Here is a 16,942-nt window from a genome sequence, read left to right on the forward strand (position 1 = left end):
GACTAACTAGTGTGTATTTCTCAATAATGAATCAACCTGATTCTCAAATATTGAAAATAAAACACTCGCCACTCAGTCTGTCTTTCTACGTGGAACATCCTCAAAAGATAGACATATGCCATCGCGGAATTTTTTTAGATCCTCAAAAGCGGAATTATTACACAAGACATTGTTCTGTTACATCAATTAGACCACGGTTTTGTTTTGAAGCTTCCAGCAAGATTGATTATTTTCGACAGACGTCTTATTTATTGATAGTTATACCCACTTTATAAGTCGACAAAAACAGGTGAACATGAAGCATCAGTGTTTATAATCAGGCCCATTATTTATGAATAGTCTGCTATCTCTCAACTCACGAAAACAGTTCTCAGTTTTGCTGATGACACAGCAATAATGTCTACTGCAGAAATGGATCCATCACAACAAACTTTCACAAAATTTTAATAAAACTCACTACTTGTATGTCATTCATTGTTTTAAGAATAATTTTCACCAACTATTACATATCAATGCTATTTCAATAGAGAAAAACGATAATAGCATTTTATTTAAGGGGTAAGAAATGTGACCTCTACTCGTGATAATGTAGTTTAAACCAACGCGAGCCGTAGGCAAGTGTAGTGAATTATTCAAGTTAGTGATGACCATTCAAAAGAATACTATACTTTTTCTATGATTTATAATGGGAATATTGCAAAATATGGATAGGGTAATCCAAGTAAAATAAAAAAAAAGCAATCGAAAACATCAACTAATTTTGTCATTTCATTCAATTCCAAATAATTTGAAATCTAGCCGCTACTCCAGAAAACTGATTATAAGTTGTATGACATAAAGTTACACATTGTATTATCCTGAAGTTGGGGTATAAATCGTTCCAATAAATACAGCACTTATCGTTCCCCACAACGGTTTCAGAATCTCCTGGAGCATAAGGCAACACCCGTGTTTCGTCTTTACCGCAAAAGTGCCATATGTAGGTAATATTGAAGCACTCTCAAGTCCGCGTTATGTCGATGTATATAGGCTGAGACCGCATATGCTAGACATGGTGCATCATGTTCTCTCATGGGAGGCCCTACACATTGTGTCAGGAACCTCTATACCCATCAGACGACTGCGATACACCCCTCAGTTCCCGACTTCAGTCCACTTGACCTGAGGAAAGCGAAGATCAGGCGCTTTGATAAGCCGATGTCTTCAATGTTGTTGAAGAAGACCCTATTTATTGACTCATCCTTGCCGCAGGAGTGAAGTGATCTCTGCGGCATTTATATAGGCCTTTTGCTGGACGGGTTACAACTCGGTGACAAGAGTTGTCCTCGTTCAGTGTCGAAAACTAAACCGAGTTCATCAGCTGCTCGGGCAGCTGCCCTAAATAGAAATGCTCCACTTCCTACTCTCTCATGGTCACGGACCATGCAGGGAAGGGGATTCGAACTCCTAACGACTTAACAGGCTGTATCTAGTACCATTCTGTCATGTAGACACTCCAAACTCCAAAGTCCACGGCCTCTCTGTTGTCGGGGGAAGTACAACCGTGGAACAGCCGATTCAGAATGCAAACTTATGGATGCAATAATTATTATTGCTATTATTATTTTTCCTAAGGTTGCACTAGTCAGGCCCTATCCTCCGAAGCCTCGATACATTCGAGAGGGCGCTCCAGCATTATCAACCAATGACCACTCTTCAGACCGTGGGGTAAGTGATCATTTGCCCGAGAATCATGTGCCCTGAGCAAGCGCAGTGAGGCTTAGATTTCTGGCTTTGCGGCAAGCCGGCATGATCTTAAGATTCCAGACTAGATCGAGCATTATTCCACCAAGGACTCCAATGATCAGAACAATCATTTTGACAGAGTGGTTTGGATAAAGTCTGTGGAGTTCCAAGAGAAAATCTTGATATTTTATCCATTTTTCTATCTCTTCTCAGACGATATTCGTCTCGCCAGGAGCTGAAAACTCCTCGACAAATATCGTCTTGCTCTGGTGGTCGGGAAGGACTACGTCAGACACTGTAAAATTGATATTTCAATAGATAAATGAAAAATTATTGGTATTCACAATTTACATTATTAATTTTATCACTTATACACTTTTCTTCGTAGGCCTGTACATCGAAAGCGTCCTCAAGCATCAGAACTTCACGAAATTCCAGGATTTGATCAAGCGCGCTGGTCTAGAGAATGAAATAAATGAGTTGGTTAATGCAACCGTATTCGTGCCAAGTAACGAAGCGTTCGAGTCCCCAGAAGCTAAAGAACTCCTCGAGGAAGCGAATAACGACCCCGAAAAACTGAAAGAAATCGTCAGGTACCACACCGTTCAAGGTGAATTGCAATCTGGAGATATGAACAACAACGATAAGCTGGCCACTTACGACAATGGAAAGGAATTGAGAATCAATTTGTATTCAACGGTGAGGCTCTGAAATATAATAATGTAATAATAAGGTTTATTTGAAATGAGGTGACCACAGGTAATATTACATTGAAAATGTAAATAAACAACTAGACGCATAACCCAAAAGCTGTCTGCTTTAATTATTCAAGGGATGATGACGTCATCTCGGAGGAATTTGAAACAGATATTGGTATACCCCAGGGAAGCGTACTTGGTTCTCTGATAATCCTCCTCTTCATTAACAACCTTCCTACTCACATATCTCAAGGAAGGGTACTTAGATACGCAGGTGATACTTTTATCACTGCATCAGATACTTCATCTGAAAGACTATTCGAAAGTCAACACAATTCTAATAGAATTCACAGATCGGTGCTTTGAAAATAAAATTATAATCAATTATAATAAGATGGAGTACCTACATTGAGCCTTATAGTGAACATAGACCACCTTTGAATTTGAATTTGAAGGAGTATTAATTAAATTATCCAAAGTCAAGTTTCTAGGAACAGTATTTAACTGCAATATATCGTGGTACTAGCATGTTGATGTAGTTTGTGGCAAGTTGAATAGATGTTTCTATGTGGTCATTACAGTTAGAAGCAAGCTAGAAGAAAAATGTCTGTTTGAAGTTTACTATGCACTTGGGTTACTCCGTTATATCATTTAGTATCGTTGTATGAGGTCGAATATAAAAGTAACCTCAAAACTAGTAGCAAATAACATTTACAAACACTAATTTTCTCAAGCACACGAACACTTTTTGAAGAGAACTTTTTAACATAAGGATATTTTGGGTATATATCAAGTGAATTTCCAGATTCAACTGACATATCATCATGAAAATATGTTAATTTCAACACTGAACTTCTCCAATAATAACTTTCGGAATCGAAATATTAATTACAGGTAAAACAATGCGTGTGTAAATTAATAGATAATCACTCGACCAAATTCATTGGGAATATGAAAAAAAAAATCCAATGATGTTGTTTGGGAAATTCCATCAGGATAACGTAAAGCCTTTTATTGAACACAAAACAAAAAAAAATCAATAATTGTAAACCGTTGATGACAGCCATTTGTACTTTCCAGCTTCCTTTATTCACTAACATCGTGAACCGTGCCACTGTCAACTGCGCACGCGTGCTTGGTTTCGACGAAAAAGCATGCGGATCTGTCATTCACGAAGTAGGTAAGATATTGGTTCCGCCCACCAGAAACATCTTGGACATCATCAACAGTGACAGTAAATACTCTACGTTGCGCAGCATTCTGAAAGACACAGAAGTCGAGAAAGTTTTGCAGGAAAATAACAGGTCCGTGACATTCCTCGCTCCCACAGATGAGACTTTCGCTGCGTTGGACGAGAAGGATAGAAAGATTTTGGCTGAGGACAAGGAAAGGGCAAACTACGTTCTCAAAAACCATGTGTTAACAGGTGAGCACTCGGTTACTTGCGTGTCTCGCTATTTCCACTCAAATGACAATGAACATTTTCTGTTTATCATTACAAAGATACGCGTTCACTTGCTTTTTCAAACAAAAATTTATATACTGCAATATTCTCACTTGACGTTCAACAGAATTTATGTCACATCAAAACGCTTTTTCGGAGGTAACGAGTTGACTGCGTTATTATCCTATCCACCATAGCCAGTTTTTGTTGGTCCAAACTATTGTTAAAGACTATTTTGTTTTACCAATAATCAGTCACTCTGTTCTGAATGTGGCAGATTTACTCCAAAACGGTGCTATAGAACAAAATATATCCATTCCACCGGCAACCGTTTGCTGAATGAAGAGATGCCTCAATCATTTGCACTTGTCTATGTCAGATTTACGATCGACTATGGGGTACTAATACTAACTATGTGATCCAGTCATTTATACACTATGATAATGACTCAAAAAGGACTCGTTCAAGTCCAGACGAGGTAGATGCAATGATGGCGGAATTTTTTTCAAATAATGCATCATTTTCTTCTGTGGAAATGCGGGTGAGAAGTTGACAAATAATGACGTGAACATATGTAAATTCCATTGGGATGAAATAAGTGCTGCACCCGTCAATCTAAGTATCAATAACGAATATACAACTCGGTGCCCTTCTGACATACCAGCTTTGTTTTTTCTTCGTCAGTAAATTCTGCATTCCTTCTCCATTCATTTGGTGTGTTGCACGTGATGATGTGACTATTATAAGTGAAGATACGGCTTAGTGCCCTTTTGATGATGTCACCATCATTGTTTTTTCTGTACTCCACACTGATGTAATCACTTTATCCCTCATACACACATATATACATATTGCAGCGTATCATTCTTACACACTGCACACATACTTCGAGTTGGGTGTTCTACAAGATCCAACTCGGTGGTCCGAAAATGACTATGGTGAAGCACCATAAGAAAAAGCATGGGATTTGGTTCTAGAAACGGCATTATATGTGAAAATCTTACAGTGAACTGTTATTTGAATAACCTCTTGTTTTCTATTTGTGAGAACTGGAAACTTTGACTTCTGTGAAGTAGGTTCACATCATAAGGAAGTTTTCAGTAACCTTCGCTGCTATAAGTAACGCCATAAAATGAATTTTGATGAAACATATAACAAAATTTGAATTACCGATGTTTTGGAATTCCGTGTATTCATTATAAAGTTGATGCCGACTTCTCATGATAACAAAAAGTGTAACCAGTCCATTAAGTCCGGCGGTGGCAAACTTTTTCATGGAAAATTTCGAACAACGGGCCTTGAGAGCAAGAGGCCGTGAAACCGGCTTATGTTGATGACATGTTCGTGGTATGGCAAAATGGTGAAGAGACACTTTTATTTCTAAACTCTCTCGACCCGAAAGTCCAATTCACAATGGAACGAGAAACCCAAGAGACTCTAAGTCCCTTCACTAAAAACCCAAGGGACTCTAAGTCCCTGATTATGGCCACTGATTGGCCACTGATTGAACAGGGAACCAATACACACACAGACAGGTACCTGAACAAAAACTAACCGTCAGACAAAACAAAAGAGAGCGGTAATCAAAATGTTGGTTGAGAGAGCAGAACGTATTTGAGAGTCTTTCTGAGGAACCCAATCGTCTGCAAAATGCCTTAAAAAGGAATGGGTACAGCAAATAGTTCGAGCGAGTCATACGACCCAGAAGAGAGAACGTCAAAGTATCCCCAGCTAGGTTGGTCAAGGGAAAAGCTTTCCAAATGTCATTTTTTCACCCTGGTGCTCATTGACACAATAATATGTCTATTGGAATTATCGAAATCGTACTGAAATAAATTTCTGAAAATGAGTTCTCACACAGTTGAACAATATTTATTTAGCAAAAACATTATGGAAACATTGCAGAAACCAACTGCTAGACTTCATCAACTAGCATCAGTTTATGTAAGAATTACTGGGATCATTTCTCAAATTTCTCCTGAAATTGTCATAGCTCGAGGTGGATGGTACATCATCGTATGGTCTAGATCTACTCCTTTGATAACCCATTGGCGGTTCTTCGAGAGGGCATGGTCTGTACCTTCTTTGTCCCGCAGGGGCTGTTCTTTTTCTTCCTTTGCTTTTGCCTCTTCGACTCTTTCTTCTACGTTTCTTCCTTCTGCTACATCTACCGCAGTCTGACAATGGATCCTCGTCGGAGCGGAACGTTTTGAAAATCAAAAAGTCCTTTTTGTTCAGGGCTAAAGTGAATTTTCCGGCTCGGATCTTCACCAAGCCATGCTTCACAGCATGATTGAGTGCTCTTTTGACTTGCATGGTTACATTTCTCGGTTTCGGAATGATATTTTTCTGGTCTATCTGGGACTGTATGTATTCGATAATTCGACTTTGAGTCGATCCGTTGGCTTCTTTCAAATCCGCGATGGCTTGCATGACTGTTTGTAGGAATTTTGGATGTTTTCCGGAAAGTTTCATCTTGTACCAGACGTCTTGTGGCTCTGGAGTGAACTTGCTCTGACTGCCTCCCATCCTGTTAGCCATTTGTAACTGAGTAAGTTAATCACTGGTGAATTTTGCGAATAGGAATTCCATGAAGTTTATTTGGTGCAACTGACATTTCTCATGACAGTTTTGATGGATTTTGTGAACAAGTGAATCTCTGGCTTGAACAGAGATTGAAGATAAAGGATTTAATAATAGGGGAGCCCACGATGCTAAATGGAGATTAGTCGAGCATCGTGGAAACTTATTGGAATTTGCAGATTAGATGGTAGAAACCAACAATGATTATATTATGTACCTACACCTTTTTATCGGTGGTGGAAGCGCCTACAGGCCTTCAGAAACGTAAGAGAGGTAATTACGTTGAAATATGCGAACGGTAGAATACCAACCTCTAATGTTCAGTAATTGAGCAGTACCATGCGCAATTTTCGATTTCTGTAGAGAGCTGGTTTATTAGCTGATGAGGTGATTATTATTTTTTGTTCCGAATTGAATTACTAATTGATATTTCTTAGATTTTTGATCAATATAACTGATGATAACGATAATATTATTGATAATTTTGAGTTTGGAGTATCTATATGACAGAACGGTACTGGGTGGAGCCTGTAAAATCATCAGGAGTCAGGATCCTCTTCTCTGCATGGTCTGCGACCATGACAGAGCAGGAATTAGAGTATTAGGGAAGCAGTCCGAGCGGCTGATTAGGCGCTTCCTCTCTTTAAATTTGAATAAAACAGTGACTTTTTCGGGATGTAGTGAACGACAACTGCGGTAGCAGAAATTTGGGAAGCTAACCTGAAATGCCATCGGAAAACGAATCCATATACCACCAAGACTGACATAAAAACTTGGCAAGTTGACTTGGGTGTCACACCAATAGGTGGTTCCACTTATGTTTCGCTTGCGTATATATATATATATATATATATATATATATATATATATATATATATATATATATATATATATATATATATATATATATATATATATATATATATATATATATATATATATATATATATATATATATATATATATTTGACAACTCTCACTTTGTTAGTTTTAATATCAATCCATGCTTGAGTTATTATAGATTTCATAAGCCGTGTTAAAACCTTTATTTCGTAAGAAATTTGAAATCTAAGATGTCCGAAGTTAACGTTTTAAAAGTTTATCCTCTTCTTTCAGATTCTGGCTCAACTGTATTTTGAACAGTGAAGAATTAATTAGGTTACTATTATAACCATTGTTGATTACGATATGTTTTATTGAGTTGAGTTCTGTATTGAAAGTCCCATTAGATAAAGGAATATTCACTAGTATGTGAAACATACTATTACTTCGTTTCGATAAAGATGAGTGAAAGAATTACGAATGGTGATATCCGTGTATAACGGTTTACAAAAATTACATGCCGTTGTTATTCAACTGTACAAAGAAAATTATCGAAGTGAAGTGACATATTTTACTTTTTTTTCAGAAATATTATGCTGTTCCGGGGTTGGCCCGCAAACATGGGGCTTCAGCAGCTTCGTGTCTACTTTAGGCAACCACCAAGTTGAAGTAGGTAGAACCGGCAGCAGAGTTCGCATCAACAGGGCTGTAGTAACAAGCTGTGATAACTTAGCAACCAACGGTATCATTCACACCATAAACAGAGTGTTGCTGCCCCGTCAACCGCAAGTGCCGACCATTGGCGGAGGCGGATTTTTCTTATTTGATATCTAGGTTCGGTGATGTTCTTAATAGTATCATCGTCTTTGACTGAAACGATGTACTTTTCCATTAATTTTTTTCAGCTATTTATAGTTTGGAACTATTTATTTTATTTTATTCTAGGTTTTTAAGATTTGAATAAATTTTTAAAAATAAAAAAAGGGTTTTTGTTTTATTGATATGGTAGATATTTTGATCAACTAATCAACTAGTTTTTTAATATGGATTTTCATCAAGTATCGGCCAGTTCTATTCAAATATTTCGATCAATAGAATGTTATTCCAAATGAAACCAAAGTTCGCTATTTTATTGATTAATTCAATAATCTCTCCTAAAAATATACTTTCCATACTCTCCACAGAAAGAAGTCAATCGGTGTGAGATCAGGTGATCCAGCTGGCCACTCCTCTGGACCCCTTTTGCCGATCCAACGCATTGGAAAACGTTCGTTCAAAAACTGTCTCACCCGAACATAAAAATGTGAAGGTGCTCCATCCTGCTGGAATGTTATTTCATTTTCTACTAAATTCTCATCATTTTCTAAAATTTGTGTAATCCTTGGTCTACACAGTCTTGTAATAGATTTAAGTATGTGTCTTCATTGAGATTACCTTCAATGAAAAATGGTCCAACAATATGATTATCAAGAATCACCAAATGAGGATTCACATCGTTCCAGTGACGACAATTATGTCTATTCACTTCACCATTCAACATGAAAGAACTTTCGTCTGAAAACATGTATTGTATAATAAGTTTGAGTTACTGAACAATTTCTCGCTGAACACCTCACAAAGCTGAAGTCGACGATCAGGATCATCTTCGTTCAATTCCTGAACTAGCTTTATTTTGAAAGGATGGAATTTGTAGGCTTTCAAAATTTGAAAAACACTAGTACCTGATACACCAGATGCTCTAGCTACTTGTCTGATAGATTGTCGATTATCCATTTGTACATGTCCAAAAACAGCAACTTCAACTCCGTCATTTCTGATAGGACGGGATACTTCATGTTTTCTTTTGTGAACAGAACCTGAAGTTCGAAATTTATCCTTTAACTGTTCAACTTATTGATGGCTCACGTTGTGGTCTGGATGATTCGTATTAAAAATTCTTGCAGCAGCTTTGGCACATTCATTATATCGATAATAGGTTGCAATAATTTCTATTCTTTCTTCAGTATAATAAACCATGTTGGAACTCAGTGAACAAGGATGACTGAATAATAATTCGTGAAGAAGTGACAGTGGCCAACTATCTACTTTTTGTTCTGCGACAGTGTTGTCCATTTCAAAACGTTTACTACTAATTAAATAAATTCTATAAATCTAGAAGACCTGCGACAGAGAATGGGGAATGTTCCTCTTGACGAAAATCAAGAGGTGAAATTTCTGGTATGATTTCCATTTCAGAATCAGTCCCCCTAGAAATAAAAATTGACGTATTCTTTGAAATTTTCGATTACAGGAGTGGTCAAGTTTCCGTTGGAACGCCCTGTCTAGGTGCTTCTTAGGTCTCTGATGCGCAATAGTCAGGTAAGGTTAGGTCAAAAGTCGGTGGGTCTATTCCACCCTCCACCGCAATCCGCAAGGGTTTAATGTGGCTCACACCTATTCAAATTCGACCAAATAGCCCGAGTCTATACATATGATGATTCAGAAGACAGTGACCTGTGAGGAGGCCTAGACATCGTAGTTCATCCCGACTGTAGTCCAACAACTGTTTGGTTTCAAACTTCGAAGGGTGAATAAACGCCTCGGAGTGAGCCATTCCTGGAAGATTTTGCCAGAAGTCCTAAAATCTTCTTGTCATCCAGATGTCCAATGTTCGTTTGGCAAAACCTAATGCGATGACAATGACAGGTTCTGGTCCGATGAAGAGACTCAGCAGCCTCATTGCTTTCCAGACCAGTGTCGCCAAGAATCCATACCAGAAACAATTAGTTAAGTCTTCTTATTGAGAAGAGTTGTTTTCGGTAATTTGTTACCAATTTAGGCGTTGCTCGGTAGAAGTCAAGAGTTTCCAGCGCCGCTTGACTGTCAGATACACACCAAGATAGGATTTTTCAATATTCCAACTGGAGCGTTCCTCCTGGAGATGAAAGAGGAGCCTTTACCTATGAAAATTATTTTTCATAATTGTTTCTCCATACCGTTATATTTTCGGAGGTTGCAATTTTGTGTGTAAATAAAAAAGGATTTTCAAATACTTCAACTGGGAAGCCAGACGCAGGAAAAAAAGGCACGTCCATAAAACAAATATATCTTTTCATCACTGTTCCTCCATGCCCTTAAATTTCCGGTGGGGTAATTTATATTTAGCATTAGCATTGCACCCGTGCGGAGCAGGCTCAGTCGCTAGTTATCTAATAAAAGCGTGGTGCGACGTTCAAAATTATCCTCTATTTATGTGTATGTGTGAATGTAACTTCTTACAATCTGAATACATAACTTCTACTATTGTAGGTTTAAATTTCTGATAGATCGATGAATGAACTGGAATTTGAAATTCAATATCCCGTGAACAGATAATGTGTCAATTTCTCCGTTAGAAAGGCTTCTACGACGAATTATCGTAGTTTTCTTTAGTGTGTATACTACCGTAATGGAAGTTGATGAACAGAGTTATTTACTCGATTTGAAAGGAACCAAAAGAAATTCTGGATTGTCAACAGTATTCGCAGTAATATGTATATTGGATGTATTTGGTGTTTTTCCTGTGGTAACATTACCGAAAACTATAATTAATTGTGGTATGTGCGATATATTTTACTTAGTGAAACTGTTACACCGTTAATATACTTATACTTTAGGCTATTACGGGCTCTTGGCAATTCCCCTGTTATGCTGTACCCAGATTTATACTGCAGCTCTCTTGGGCAGGTGCTGGGTTATTGCAGAAAGAATAAGCCCGTCGATACGAAGAAAAAGTCGATATCCGTATGCTGCTTTGGTAGAAATTTCATTTGGGAAAAAATTAGGCAGTTGGGTTTCTTTCCTATTGGATTTGACGATTTTTTGTGGAGGGATTCCTAATTTAATTGTTGGTAAGTTAGCTACATCTAGACTGATTTTGAATTGCCATTTTGATAGATAGATACATGGTTTTGATTCCCAAAATATACATAACATACAGTGTCATCCTCAAAGTATGCACAATATGGGAATTTTATTTATTAGGGTTTTTTCGACAAAAAGTTATTCTTGATGAAAGTTTGTGCATCCACTAAAACTAAACATGCACTAACAAAATACAGTAAAACATACACAATATAATAATAATAATAATTTATTCTCCTTTTATTTTACATTTTTGTACATACATATGACACAGTGCAGAAGATAAGCGGGGAAGGGGAATAAATGAGCAAACATACAGAAGATCAAGTCAATTGAATCTGAAGTTGATAATATTGATATAACATAGTACATATAAAGAATATAAAATATCTAAATATCCAAATAAACAATACCTAAGTCTATAGTTGATAAAAGTAATATATATAATAATATAACATTAATTATTTGAAGAAATATAAGATAATGATAACATAACATAACGTAGTACATAAAAGGAATATATATATATATATATATATATATATATATATATATATATAAGGAGACTTCAAATATTTGATTTGAGATAAGAGTAAAGTACTCTTCTCGGGAAATGTTATTTGAAAAAGTTGTTTAGTGTTGAAAAATTCATCTAGATTAAGTCATGGTCATCTGAGTGGAGTTTTATTTTTTCACCAATTTTTTTTTAATCGGGACTACGAAAAAAAATAAAAGAAAATCTCCAGAAAATCAATGAGTTTGTTCCAAAATACCTATTTTATTTTGATGTTTTGTGAGTTGATATTATTGAATATTAAGTTCTCGTTACAATACTGTATAATTCTGAGTACTTTTCGGTGTTAACAAAACATAAAAATAACTTTGCATCAAAAACCGTGGTTAACACAATAGTTATGTAATTCGCAATATACCATGCTTTGAAAAAAAAACCGTCTTATACAGGATGCTGTCTATTTATCGTTTTAGTAATTTTTTTGTAGTCCCCATTTAAAAAAATGGGTAAAAAAATAAAACTCCACATAGATGGCCACGACTTCAAACCTAGATGTATTTTTAATGCTGAACAACTTTTATAAATGACATTTCCCTAGATTTTCCAAAATATGGGTACTTTACTCTTGTATCAAAATCAAATATTTGAAGGCTCCTCGTATATTACGTGTGTTTTACAGTATTTTCTTGTGCATATTTAGTTTTAGGGAATGCATAAACTTTCATCAAGATTAACTTTTTGTCGAAAAACCGTTAATAAATAATGTTCCCATGTGGTGCATACTTAGGGGATGACACTGTATAAATGCTTATGCATCAGATACCCACGAAATATCATTTTTGATTTCAAATCAGCTTCACAGAATTTGCAGCTTCTAGGACAGAGAATCAGCAATGGAAATGTCGATATATCCCTTTGTTACTGGATAATAATTGTTGGATCCATCCTCTGTCCTATTTCATGGTACGGTAGTCCAAAAGATATGAAGTAAGTGAAAAATTGTTATCACACTGACACTTGAATTCTTGTATGAGAAAATAAATTTCATCTATACTAAGTGGGCTTATTGAATTTGGGCTAATTTGATATGCGAATGGTTAAACCTCACCTACAGGCAGTGGGGACGATTACAGATATGTTGATTGTCGTCGTTCGCTCCAGCTTTGTTCGAGATATAATACTATGAAAAAATTTGATTTACAATTATAGGAAATGATCGACTTCGTGTTGATGTGGGACAACTACCTTGCACTGACGTGAGGCCAAATAGCCAGAAACCCGTCTGCGAGTGTGCCCATTCCAATAATTGAAAATCGATTCCGGCAGTTGTATGGCTAAAAGTATATGCATGAATCACTTCTGTGAAGAATCCTGCACTGACACCTGTCGATATAATCCAACGCTCTCCGTGGTATTAGCCAGGGGAGTAGTATATAAGTACATCGAATGATGTACTTATATATTGGGTGTTCCATTGAAAAAAAAATAGGTTAGATTGACTAAGACCAAATGAATATAGTATCAATGCAAAAAAATTAGCAGATCGAATTATTTATACATCTGATTGAAGTTCAACCAAATTTCAGGTTTTTATGTTCACTATCAGCGGGTATTGCTATCTCAGTATTTTTTCTAACATGTGGTTGCCTGCTGTTCAGCGATGTCACCAGAAGTAATCTTGAGGATGACCTCTTGGAAGAATCTCATTCTTGGCGAGCGTTACTGAAAGCTTATGGGATATTTGCTTTCCAGTTTGATATACATCCATCGATATTGACCATTCAAATGGACATGTTTGAGAAATCCCAGATTACTAGAGCTCTGGTAGGAGGATTTTCAGGTGAGATTTTTGAATTTACAGGCAGTTTTTTATAGCTTGTCTAACTCGGAAACGGTAAAACTTACAAGGGTAGTTAAATTGGACAAAATGTTTCTATTTTGGGGACTGGAACAATATTCTTTTAGATAGAAAACATCAGTGGTTGTTTTTGAAATATTTGCAAAAATATTAGATTTGAATCAGATATCATCTTCAGGATTGCTACACACTATAGTATTTGAAAGAAGTAACATTTCACCTACATAAAACACTGTCCTGCCCAATGGTGGACAAATGTTTCGGAATAAGAAACTTGCCTTTTCAGCACCAATCTTGATATCACAAGAGGAATCACTCAATTCAAGTTTCCCCATATTTTAGTTATTCATTTTAAAAGATTTTCTCAAACAGAAAGATTTAGAGGCAAGTTAAATGTTGCCATCGAATTTCCTCTAGATGGATTAAATATGAACAATTATGCAGCAGATAATGTGACTCCTTGTCGCTATAATCTATATGCACTTTCGAATCACAGTGGGTCTACCTACAGCGGACATTATACAGCATTCTGCAGACATCCTTATAATGGCACGTGGCACGAATACAATGATTCACAAGTGTCACCAATTTCACCAAAATCGCTTGTGAGTGGAGATGCATACATCCTCTTTTATGAAAAGGAGGAAACGATTTCGCACCTTTGAGCGTTTTGTAAAGTTATTTTTGAGCTGCGCATTTCAATGTTATGTATTATCTAGTTAAATGTTTATAATTTAAATAAAGTAAACGACAACGCTAGGACAGTGGGTCATTCATTAACAAAATTACGAATTCATGAGTTAAATTGTATGTCATCTATTACAGTACGTAATGACATTCGTTTGGTTATTTGATTTGATCCCAGCCAAAGGAATTTCGTTCAAATTGAAAAGGGTCTATTTTTAGGAGAGATTAATTTTCGGGAAAGGAATATTTTTGCTTTCTACCTCGTCATCTTTGTATTTGTTGCACAAGTGGAACCTATTTGGAATGTAAGGCCACATTTGGCATGGTGGGTTAGTAGTATAGGGATGTTACATTAAAATTGCTTTTCAGCTTTCGAATCTACGCAAATGATTAGTCTAATATGTTTTTTGTCTTACAGTTACATTTCTCATGTTCGGTATAACTACGTCAATAGCTTTCTGGAAATATGGATATGATACGAAACCTAGCATTTTGGAAACACTACCAACAACTGTGCCTCTACACATTGCAGCTGCCTTAGTTGCTATTCAACTCTGTCTAACATCAGCCATGAGCAGTAGTGCGCTTTTTCAACAAATGGAGGACTGTATGAGTATAAGGAGAGGTAAATAGATTTATGATCTTGAAACTTCATTTCAAATTAAAGGTTTCATCAACAAACAATAAAGGCGGATTTCCACCAAACGGACAAAACCACGACAAAACAGCAACTGCGTCGATTTTGACATAACAAAAAACTTGAGCTGTCAAAATATGAATCATTTTGAATACTTTGTGTCGCGGTTGACTGTTTTTGTCAACAACGAAATGTCCGTCGCTAGGCGGAAATATCAAAAAGTTTCAGTGTTTTGTCTGTTTTTTTGTTAACATAGTTCGTTATTTTGAAACTGTCGGCGACAACAAGCAACTATTCAATTTACTACTTTGTTTTGGTGTGTGACTTGATGTGATATTATTACTCTAATCAGGCCATTATAAAAACATCGTCATGATGGAAACTGTCAGTGTAGTTGAAACGACAGAAAACATTTTACAACAAAACACTCTACTAAGACTAGTTTTTATCTGTTTGGTGGAATTCGAGTTTTGAGTTTTTTTTCGAAACAAAAACAAGTTTTTTATGTGAATCATCTATAGCCGCACGTAAAACCAATTGCTAGCGTGGCGACGGGTCGTCATGTACAAGAGGCGACTCAGTCAGTCAGTAAGTCAATCAGTCGGTGAGTAAGACAGTAGTGAGTCAATCGGTCGGTCAGTAAGTGACTTAGTCAGTCGATGAGTTAGTCAGTGAGTCAGCCAATGAGTCTTGTATAGACTCAGTAGACTATAGTATAGTACAGTCAGTCAGTCAGTGAGTCAGTTGAACACTGAGCCAGTCGATCACTAAGCCAGTGAGTCAGTCAGTCAGTGAGTCGGTTAGTGAGACAGTCAGTGAGCGAGTCAGTTAGTCAGTCGGTGAGTCAGTAGTTCAGTCAGTGAGTTGGTCAGAGAGTCAATCAGTCTGTCAGTTAACGACCCAGTCGGTCAGTCAGTCGGTCAGAAAGTCAGCCAGTCAGTCAGTGAGTCAGTCTGTGGGTGAATCAGTCAGTGAGTGAGTCAGTCAGTAGGTGTGTCGGTGAAATAGTCAGTCAGTCGGTGAACCAGTCAGTCAGTCGGTGAACCAGTCAGTCAGTCAGTCACTCACTAAGTCAGTCAGTCAGTAATGAGTCAGTCGGTCGGTCGGTAAACAACCTTTTTCCTCATATCTCAAATTCTTAACTCTGCATTTTTGAAAAATTGTAGTTCTTTTTTATTAAATGCAGTTAATGCAACTTTTTTCGAAATATCGAAGATTTTAATTGAAGCAAACCCTAAGCAAGATTTGACAAAATATCTGTCCTCAATTTTTGAAAATAGTGTTGAATATTTCAGTCACTTTGTAAAATTATAGCACACTCAGTGTATCTCTGCCCATATGTCTTGATATATCAAGAAAGAATTGAAATACACTCAACGTGTACCAGTTCAAAAAATAGAAAACGCTACAATGCTAGTACAACGATATTTTTTGTTTTTTTTTTCGCAAATTGCATCCAATCTATGTGTTCATTTCTGTCTTCATCGTCATACTTACTGGATTTTCTTACAATACTCTATTCCATTTTAATGAATTTTGAAATGAATATCATTACTAAAAGCATATTTTCTATTTCAGGTGATATTTCATGGTATCAAATTAATTATTTTTCTTACAGACTTCAACCCCAAACGCTGTGTTCTACGTTTTATGCTTATAGTCCTAGCAGTAGTCATAGCTGAATCAGTTCCCAATTTCGATCTGGTTATGTCCATCGTTGGAGGAACTCTAACCGGACCTTTGGTTTTTCTGTTACCACCATTGATCTTTATGAAAATGAGATCGTTGCAAGATGACCATGAAGATCAACTTACATTGATGAATTTTTCGAATAATGTACGCGGAGGCGATCGGAAGTTCACAGAACAAAAGTTTGAAGACATTCAATATCAAATGCCAACGAATGACTTCAAAATGTTTTTTGATAAACACCTCGAATCAAAATTGTGCATTTTCATTATTTTGTCAAGTGTTTTGTTAACGGTATCTACGACTTATTTGAATATTTCAAGTACAGCTTCATTTTATACTAATGTTACCAAACCTTGTATATATAACGTTTCTCTAGCCTTATTATATCTTTGAACACCAA

The 16,942-nt window shown here is 36.6% G+C and overlaps 3 protein-coding genes across 5 annotated transcripts in view; 2 read left to right on the forward strand and 1 right to left on the reverse strand.

The window, feature by feature from the left end:
• mfas (midline fasciclin) overlaps window positions 1-8,255 on the forward strand; it is a 46,181-nt gene extending 37,926 nt beyond the window's left edge. Inside the window, exons 9-11 of the mRNA XM_023160134.2 lie at window positions 2,114-2,424; window positions 3,504-3,849; window positions 7,859-8,255. Coding sequence (XP_023015902.2) covers window positions 2,114-2,424; window positions 3,504-3,849; window positions 7,859-8,106 — 905 coding nt within the window. The 3' untranslated portion in view covers window positions 8,107-8,255. The remainder of the gene's footprint in view (window positions 1-2,113; window positions 2,425-3,503; window positions 3,850-7,858) is intronic.
• Window positions 5,724-6,526, reverse strand: LOC141482141 (uncharacterized). The gene has a single exon (XM_074174868.1). The coding sequence runs from the start codon at window positions 6,406-6,408 to the stop codon at window positions 5,803-5,805; it is 606 nt and encodes a 201-aa protein (XP_074030969.1). The 5' UTR covers window positions 6,409-6,526; the 3' UTR covers window positions 5,724-5,802.
• A 2,306-nt stretch (window positions 8,256-10,561) lies between the features above and the next one.
• mah (solute carrier family member mahogany) lies at window positions 10,562-16,942 on the forward strand. 3 transcript variants are annotated; one of them, XM_023160139.2, is made up of 6 exons: window positions 10,562-10,847; window positions 10,908-11,141; window positions 12,523-12,655; window positions 13,255-13,508; window positions 14,632-14,838; window positions 16,469-16,942. In XM_023160139.2, the coding sequence occupies exons 1-6, from the start codon at window positions 10,700-10,702 to the stop codon at window positions 16,933-16,935; spliced, it is 1,443 nt and encodes a 480-aa protein (XP_023015907.2). In that variant the 5' UTR covers window positions 10,562-10,699; the 3' UTR covers window positions 16,936-16,942. The 3 variants fall into 3 exon arrangements, 1 of the variants encoding a protein (XP_023015907.2); XR_012465362.1 differs by lacking the exons at window positions 10,562-10,847; window positions 10,908-11,141; window positions 12,523-12,655; window positions 13,255-13,508; window positions 14,632-14,838 and adding an exon at window positions 15,173-15,689 and having other exon boundaries at window positions 16,469-16,512; XR_012465361.1 differs by lacking the exons at window positions 10,562-10,847; window positions 10,908-11,141; window positions 12,523-12,655; window positions 13,255-13,508; window positions 14,632-14,838 and adding an exon at window positions 15,173-15,438 and having other exon boundaries at window positions 16,469-16,512.

This window comes from Leptinotarsa decemlineata, unplaced genomic scaffold, assembly GCF_025532065.1.
Source record: "Leptinotarsa decemlineata unplaced genomic scaffold, Ldec_3_MD MMD2_tig00000882_RagTag_RagTag, whole genome shotgun sequence".
In the NCBI taxonomy this organism is placed as follows: Eukaryota; Metazoa; Arthropoda; class Insecta; order Coleoptera; family Chrysomelidae; genus Leptinotarsa; species Leptinotarsa decemlineata.

Coding starts and splice junctions, on each gene's coding strand:
- LOC141482141 (XM_074174868.1), bottom strand. CDS start 6,408: ATGGCTAACAGGATGGGAGGCAGTCAGAGCAAGTTCACTCCAGAGCCA.
- mah (XM_023160139.2), top strand. CDS start 10,700: ATGGAAGTTGATGAACAGAGTTATTTACTCGATTTGAAAGGAACCAAA. Junction 10,848..10,907: donor GAAAACTATAATTAATTGTG/GTATGTGCGATA, acceptor CTTATACTTTAG/GCTATTACGGGCTCTTGGCA. Junction 12,656..13,254: donor GGTAGTCCAAAAGATATGAA/GTAAGTGAAAAA, acceptor ACCAAATTTCAG/GTTTTTATGTTCACTATCAG.